General features: G+C 38.4%; 1 protein-coding gene across 1 annotated transcript in view; it reads right to left on the bottom strand.

Moving 5' to 3' along the window:
* Window positions 1-8,294, bottom strand: part of SPATA16 (spermatogenesis associated 16) — a 243,826-nt gene extending 235,532 nt beyond the window's left edge. Inside the window, exon 1 of the mRNA XM_024124419.1 lies at window positions 7,680-8,294. Coding sequence (XP_023980187.1) covers window positions 7,680-8,294 — 615 coding nt within the window. The remainder of the gene's footprint in view (window positions 1-7,679) is intronic.
* Window positions 8,295-8,752: the final 458 nt, after the last annotated feature.

Raw genomic sequence — 8,752 nt, forward strand, 5'->3', positions numbered from 1 at the left:
AGCAACCACATAGCACAGGGAGATCAGCTCGGTGCTTTGTGTCCATCTAGAGGGGTGGGATAGGGAGGGTGGGAGGGAGGGAGATGCAAGAGGGAGAGGATATGGGGACATATGTATATGTATAACTGATTCACTTTGTTATAAAGCAGAAACTGACACACCATTGTAAAGCAATTATACTCCAATTAAGATGTTAAAACAAAACAAAAAAACACACAAAAAAAGAATCTACAAGATTTATAACATTTTTATATGAAACGTGATCCTTCTTTCATTTGTAAATGTGATACAAATTATACTATAGTCTTATTTATTGAAAAATTCTCCTATTCACCTCTTCCCTCCACACTGTACCACAGTGGGAAAACTTCTTGAGGGCAGGGACTAAGTTTTATTTATATTTGTGTCATTCTCTGCATCTAGCACTATGTCAGGCTGAAACAGCCAGTGATGTTAGTGGTATTAACATACTTTTTTCTTATAGTGACAAATCCTGCTCTTCTACAGATTAGTTTTATTTAATTAGTGCTTAATTATAGGGCTATATCTAATTTTGTTCTTTTGCTTTTGAGATTGAGAGGAGCATTTGTTTTGTATTTTCCTGCTATGTAAATTTGCTAGCATTTAAAAAATTTTTTTTTATCATTAAATACTTAGCTATGGTACCCCTGGATGGAACAAACAGGGCAACAATCAAGACAAAAACTGAAGTGTTTAATTCTGACCATACAGAGTTCGAGTCAATGTATGTGACAACTAAGAAGAAAATGAACTATTTCTAGCATAACAATTTGTGCATTTAAGTGAAAGCACATATTTTTTTTTGTGAGAAGCAGTTAAGAATTCAAAATAGTATTTGATTTAGTTCACTGCTTCTGAAAGGGGGAATAGAGTAAAAAGCAATGAATTATTTTGGCCCCTTGCTTTGACTGAAATTCATATATCATTAAAAGAATACTATACATTTTTAATGTTAATTAAAGGAAAAAGGGATATGGATTAAAGTGATGATAAACTACTGAATTGGTCAAAATCCTTTGGGGTGCGAAAGTTTTAAGTTAAATACATACTGTACAGGGAAATGAGGAACTTGAGGAACACAATGACAACTTGAACATGGATTTAGAGTTCATCATGTTTCCCAACAAGCAGTCCTTTGTGAAAGCACCTTGTGGTTGGCCATTAGTTCTTACCATTCCTGCTTAACAGTGTTCTAAGAGGTTAAGAAAGTTGCTCCAAGTCACACAGAAATTAGGTACCAGAAGCAGTATCCAATACAGATAATCTGACTCCAAATTCAGTGCTCTGTCCATCAGAGCTCTGGATCCTTGTGGCCACCTAGGGTTATGTGAGCTAGATACATCGAAGTGCTTACTGCTAATTCGCCAAATGGGCAATGGCAGGTGTTTGCAAACCTACCAGTGGTGTGGCATAAATCTCTGCTATTCAGAGTGATCCCTGGACCAGTGGCATGGACATCATTTGGGAGCTTATTTGAAATGAGGCATCTGGATGCTCTACCACAGACCCCATGCATTTTTAACAATACTCCTATACAACTTTTATAAACTTTAAAGTATGAAAAGCAAGAGTGTAAAGAATTCCAGATGTGAAGTCAGGGCACCTGAATTTGACCTCAGCCCTGCCACAAACTAGCTGGGGCACTTTAAGTAAGTTTTTTTAACTTCTTAGAGCATCAGTTTTTTGTTTGTTTTTGTTTTTTTATCTGTGAAGTGGGAATGATAATATCTGTCTTTGAGGGTTGTTGTGATGATTATCTAAATAAATGGGCCTGGACCCCAGCAGGAGTTTAAGAAATGCATACTGAATCTCTATGCAAATCCACAGATGTGTAAAAAGACAGCTCAGGCATTCAGCGAATTTGGTGAACTCTTGATTTCCTGATTATGTTGGACTAGGAACTATCTATGTTAGAATCCATTTAAATTAAGCTTTCTGGGATGTCCACATTTTCATGCCCTAGAGATTTGCTACAGAATTATTCTCAGCAGAGCAATTATAGGTGAGGCTACCCTATAATGAGATATCTTTGCTACTTCATTAAATAAACCCCCTTGGATGGGCTCCAAAATGGACCTGCCTTATACCAAATTCCATTACACTGTAAGTAATTGCATAAGAAGGCCCTGGTGCGGGTTCAGTGGTCTTGGATACCTAATGTTTACCATAAAGGGAATGTGTTCTAGAACAGTGATTCCCAAAAGCTGGTTCTCAGACCAATACTTAACTGATCCAAGGGCCAATGAAAAAAAAAGAAGACAACTTAGTCAACTTTTCATAAAGTTGAATTATAATCTATTTAAAAATATCCTTCATTCTGAGAGTATGCCCTTTTTTGAGTATGCCCTTTCTATTTTCTATCTTTTTGGTGTTCAACTGCTCCATATTTTAATGAAATAATGATGATAATAGATGGTAATTTTTGTAATGTTCTTGTACAATACAAATACAAGGTCAGTCCTCTCCCCCCTCCAACTTTTAACAAGAGTTTTAAGGTCCTTGAAATCCCCCAATTCTGAACAATTGTTACAGAAAAAATTGATTAAAAGGAAATTCTTTCCTATGAAATTAGCAAGGGGCATAGAGCATTTTCCATTGGGGACCAAACTGCACAGTTTTAATTGGAGGGCAAATTTGTCTAGTGTCAGCATCTCACAGAGTGTAATGCTCCTCCAACTCCTATATGTACCAGGACCATTTGGGATCTGTTAAAATGCAGATCCTGATTCTGCAGGTCTGGCACAGTCCAAAGTTCTGTAATTCCAACAAACTCTCACTTAGAGTAGCAAAGGCATAGTGGTTAAGGTGGTGAGCTCTGAACCAGATCACCTTGGTTCAACTACTCCTGTGACTACCACTGCTAGCTGTTGATCCTTGAGCAAGTTACTTAACCTATCTATCCCTTAGTTTTCTCATTAGCAACAGAAGAATAATAATAGTCCCATCTCACATTTTTATTGTGCAAGTGAAATGGAATATTGAACGTAAATATTCCCAGAATGTAAAATACAGTACCTGACACATAGAAAGAGCTCCATAAATATGAGTTATTACTCTAACTTCACAGATCAGTGACTGGAGTGCCAAGATATTAAAAATATATATATATTAGCGCCTCAAGGTGGAACCCTCAAGGGGTTCCTACATGATGAAATTGGAAGAATTGAAAGTTCCATTTGGTGAGGGATAAGTTGTGGTCTGTCTTCTTTGGCTGGTTCAGTGGGATTGTTTGAAGCTGTGAATCTTAAAGGGTGGGTATAGATCTGTTCTAATTCAAAAGGTGGAAGTCTCTCAATTACTAAGATCCTATAAGTAGGTTGAAATTATGGTATGGTTTAGGTTGCATGCCCCCAAATTATTAGAACCTTTGCTAACTTATAAATGACAAGAAAAATACCATTAGTACATTCCCAGACTTTAAGTTTTCCTATAGGTCTTTACTTTATTAATAATTATTCTTTTCCCCATGAAAGTACAGCTAGAATGTTTATTAATTAATCTCTTCTTACTTTTTGTTGACAGCCAAGCAATTTATTGGAAAGAGTGTGTATTGCCTAATAAGCCTCATTGGCCCACGAGGCCAATGTCTTATATTTATTTATGTATTTTTAATAGAATCCCTACTATTTTAATAGGGGGTGAATTTATACAGTTGTTCTTTAAAAATTATAGGTAATAGCATCTAGGCATAAAACTGTGAGTTAATATGAATTTATGGTTTTTATCTTCAATTTGTACCTTTTGCCCATCTGGTATGATTTCTGCTGTGATTTCAAACACAAGAGCAAGTGATGACTGATTTTTTTAAAATTAATTAATTTATTTTGGCTGCATTGGGTCTTCGTTGCTGCACACGGGCTTTCTCTAGTTGCGGCGAGCAGGGGCTACTCTTCATTGTGGTGTGTGGGCTTCTCATTGCGTTGGCTTCTCTTGTTGCGGAGCACGGGCTCTAGGCACGCAGGCTTCAGCAGTTGTGGCACGTGGGCTCAGTAGTTGTGGCTCGCGGGCTCAGTAGTTGTGGCTCGTGGGCTCTAGAGTGCAGGCTCAGTAGTTGTGGCACACGGGCTTACTTGCTCCGTGGCATGCGGGATCTTCCCAGACCAGGGCTCAAACCCGTGTCCCCTGCACTCGCAGGCGGATTCTTAACCACTGCGCCACCAGGGAAGTCTGATGGCTGATTTTAACAAAGATTGATGAGTTAGTCACAGAGCTAAGGACTAATCTAACCTACTTAACTGGTTCAACTTTATATAGTAAAAAGGAAGCACAGAAAAATAAATTATTTCATCAAGCACATTTAAGTAAATGCCTCCTGTGTTCTAAAATCCTAAAAGATTAAAGTTGACTGCTTTTTGGAAGTTAAACTGTTAACTTCTGAATCACTGCATATCATTTTCATTTGTAAAGTATCAGAAATTTACCTGTCTAGTTTGTGACCATGTTACAAAAACAAAAGGAGTTAATACTTTGTCAAGAGCACGGGGAAACTAATGTATAAGCAGAACATTCTAACGCGCGTTGATTAGATAAGTTGGAAATTATTGTGTCTATTAATAAATATTCACAAATTTCTAGGGCCTTAACCCAGTTTTTACTTTCTGTTTCTTTTTTTGTGGTCTTACCTTTAACCACACCCAGTCTTCTGTATATTTCTACAGCTGACTCTGTACCACTCAGTTGCCACGCATTTTATATGCCTCACAATTCCTCCCATGTAATAATCACTCCATGGGAGAGTTGCTAGTTATCCTTCAATAGCCATACCCATTCTCCCCTTCTTCTTCAGTAATAGGAATAAGAAAAATACGATTAGCACATTCCCAGACCTTTAAGTTTTCCTATAGGTCTTTACTTTATTAATAATTATTCCTTTCCCCATGAAAGTACAGCTAGAATGTTAGTGACCATGAATGTTAGGTCCATCGGGAATAAAGACCATATTTTTCAGCCTCCCTTGTAGCTTTGTGCAGTCACATGACCAAATTCGGGTCAATGAAACAAAAAATGGAAATGGTGTGTGCAACTTCCCATCAGGTGTGCTTGGAAGGACGCAGGGTGACTCTTTCCTTCCTTTTGCCCTCTTATGGCTCGTTAGAAGGTGGGTGTGATGACACCAACAGGAGCTGGCATTTTGGATTAAGATGTCACAGTCACATCTTGAGGAACAAAATAGAATCTGGTACCTGATGATCATACCATACCGGTGCTTGACTACCTAACATTTACGTGAAAACCAACAAACAAAAACTTCTCTCTTGCTTTAGACACAGGTATTCTGGGTTTTTGTCACTTGCAGCCAAATCTAATCCTAACTTCACACACTGAAATATTCATTGATGCATTTATCTTTCAGGTGTGATCCTTATCATTATGCCTTGGTCTCTGTCATCCATCCTATCTTACTCAGTCATGCTAGGACCTAAGGAAAAGCAAGAGATGCATTAAGTAATACCTGAGAACACTTAGTATTGAAGAAGTTAAATTCAGGAGAGGAAAGAGTTAAAGAGGTTAAAAATGTTTTCTATTCCCAGTAACTGTGGTTTATTAAGAGACATTCTAGGTAAGATTTCAAAAGTTAACTCCCAAGGTAATTAGACAAAAGCTAGGCCAGATGTCTAAGCTAAGTTTTGGTCTCAAAATAATTACTTTTGTTAATTACCAGTAATTAGTGTCAGCATCCAACACTTTCCTAAAAACCCTTGAGGGGAGGGGGAGGAGGCAGGGGGAGAGAGAGAGAGAGAGAGAGAGGAAGAGAGAGAGGACGTGCACAGCAGAGTCAGAACACAAGCATTTTCCAGTACAGTTACGCATCTTGGGGTCATTAAAACCTGATTCAAATTTTACAATTTTGAACACTGGGTTTTATGGGAAAAGCAGATATTTTCTTCCAGTTGCTGCAAATATCTTTTACTTCTACCTAGGCTTAACTTGAAGTTTATGTTCTTTCTTATTTTATGCCTTTTTTTCCCATTGCCAAAATGATTCTTTTCCTTTATCTATAAAATTACACCTTTAGCCCTGCATACCATCCCCCCACACCACCAAATTTCAGCTGAAAATAGCCCTAGCAGAAGTGCCCACCGTTCTTCCTGGAGTCTTTACTTGGCTTCCTTTCCCCAGTCAGTGGCTTCCGGTCATTAGCTCAAAGAACAGCAGAAGGTTCTCAGTGGTTTGTGGATAACTTAATTTGGGGGCACTTTTTACATAGTTCAGAAGTTTACATAGTGCATCACTCTTTGCCTCTTTGTGTAAATGACCCTTTATAAGGACAGAAATATTTATAGATGCATCTGTTTGTGCACTGTCTCACCACTTCATGTCTCTTTGGGCCTCCTTTTTTGTGCCTAGAATTTCCTTTTAAATATTTAGGGGCACCATTGTCTAGTACTGTCCATTAATAATTCATTGTAGATGTAGTCATTTTAACCTGCAAGTAACAGTGTAAATAATACTTTTAAAATATCCATCACAAACATCTCACATCTGACTCCTGCCCATGCCCCAGGTTCCATGGTGGATCAGTCACTCCTTTATGCCATCTCTATTTAACTGTTTACTGCTTTCTCTCCCTCACCAATTGTTAGAGGGAGGCACCTTGTCTTAACTCATTTTTTAAATCTCCAGTGGCCACCAGGCATATATAAAATGCCTTGAAATTTTTTTTGTAGTTAATTAAATATGGAGTCACGGGCTTCCCTGGTGGCGCAGTGGTTGGGAGTCCACCTGCCGATGAAGGGGACACGGGTTCGTGCCCCGGTTCGGGAAGATCCCACATGCCGCGGAGCGGCTGGGCCCGTGAGCCGTGGCCGCTGAGCCTGCGCATCTGGAGCCTGTGCTCTGCAACGGGAGAGGCCATAACAGTGAGAGGCCCATGTACCACACACACACACACACACACACACACAAATGCAGTCACGAATGTTGCCAATCCAGTGGGAGTTCTAGTTACACACTTTGGTCCTTTTATAAGTTCAGTGGGCCATGAGATGGTGCAGTTTTTCCCATGACCTTTTTTGTGTTTTATTGGTGATTCTCACATTTATTTTAGCCCATGGGCTATTTCTTTATGCCAAGATATTGACCAACTTACCTGCTTGCAGAGAGAAAAATAATTATTCGTAAAGCTCAGTAGAATGGGAAGGGAAGTGAAGTTTGATGGTAAGGTAAAATGGTGTTGTTTGTTTTTAATCAGTATTATACATAAATTATCAGCCCATGCTAAAAAGTAAGATGGTTATGTTTAATCATGAAGACTACATATCAAAAGGGGACAATTTGTATATTCATTAACTGCCTATTTCTAGAGAATCTATACTCTACCCACTACCACTGTACTAAAACTTTATGGTTTTTATAGGTATACATCTAAATTACAAAACCAACTGCATTTTAATATATGTTACCCATTGCAGAGTTTGTTAGAGAAAATGCATGAGATGTGCTTTTGGGGTGATTTCTGTATGTCAAGTGCACACAAGCATATTAATTTGCAGGCACATCTTATTTATGTAAACTGAGAACTGTGTAGTCTTGATATCATTCAATATTTTCACCCCATGATCGCTGTTCACTACAGTATAATCAGAACTGCTCAATGTAATCACAACTTTCCCTTTCACAGCTTCCCATCACCAATCTATGTTTTTTTAATCCCATACCTCCAATGCTGTTTTGAACTGTCCTGCTGCCACGGCGTATTTCTTTTGTCTGTAGGAAGAGCTGGCATCCTTTAAGGCTACCTGAAGCCATTTGTCAATCTGAGGCAGAAAGCTGAAATTAGGTACACGGAAGGGGTCTACTACTATTTCAGCAGCTTGGCATGTTGGCCGATTCCCAGTGGACATGTAGGACTCTACAAACTCATAGCTCACGTCCTCTTCATCAACGTAGACCAACTTCACCTCCACATCCATGATATTCTTTAAGGGGATGTGAGGCAGAGGCATGGTGATCAATGGGCTGTCAAGGTCTAATACCTTTGCCTCTTTCTTTCTAGCTGGCTTTTTACCACCTTCTGCCTTCCGTTTAAAGGCCACTTTCTCTAAATCATTGCTTTGTTTTTCTTTGATGCTCTTTGCCATTTTTATTCTCTCAGCTGTGATTTCTACCTGTTTATCTCCACAGCTTTTCTTAATCTCTTGTGGCATTTCCAGGATGCTGGGTGGGTTTGCTAAGGTGGACATTTTCTTGCTTGTGTTTATCTTTGGAACAAGTTGATCAGGATAGACCCTATTTACTGTATTCTCCAAACTCCTACTGCTTCCTGAATCCATTGATTTCCCCCTGAAACACCTGTAGGGGTGAGAAGAAGACAAATAATTACAACAAAATTTTGAAATTCCAGTGGCTTTAATTTATTTAGTCAGACTATAGTCAAATTCATTGAAAACCCTGTTTAATTCATTATAGGTATTTATCACCTTAAAGTGAAACTGTATGTACATCATCTGCTGACTGTTTTACTAGAGAAGTATATGTTTCAGTCTCAGAATTCACCAAGAATTTGTTGAAAACACATTTAGACAGTGTCTTTAAAAAATAACCATCTATAGCTGAACAACACTGAATGAACATTTTTATGCGGTGCCCAAACTCATTGAATAGGAAAAGCTTATGCATAGCCACTGAGGACAAAAAAGGACCAAAAAAAAAAAATCTATCTCAATATTAATTCCCTCAGGAAGGCAGGTGGTCTAGAACTCATTATAAAATATACTGTTAACCTGCATAA

This window comes from Physeter macrocephalus, chromosome 1 (genome assembly GCF_002837175.3).
Source record: "Physeter macrocephalus isolate SW-GA chromosome 1, ASM283717v5, whole genome shotgun sequence".
Lineage (NCBI taxonomy): Eukaryota > Metazoa > Chordata > Mammalia > Artiodactyla > Physeteridae > Physeter > Physeter macrocephalus.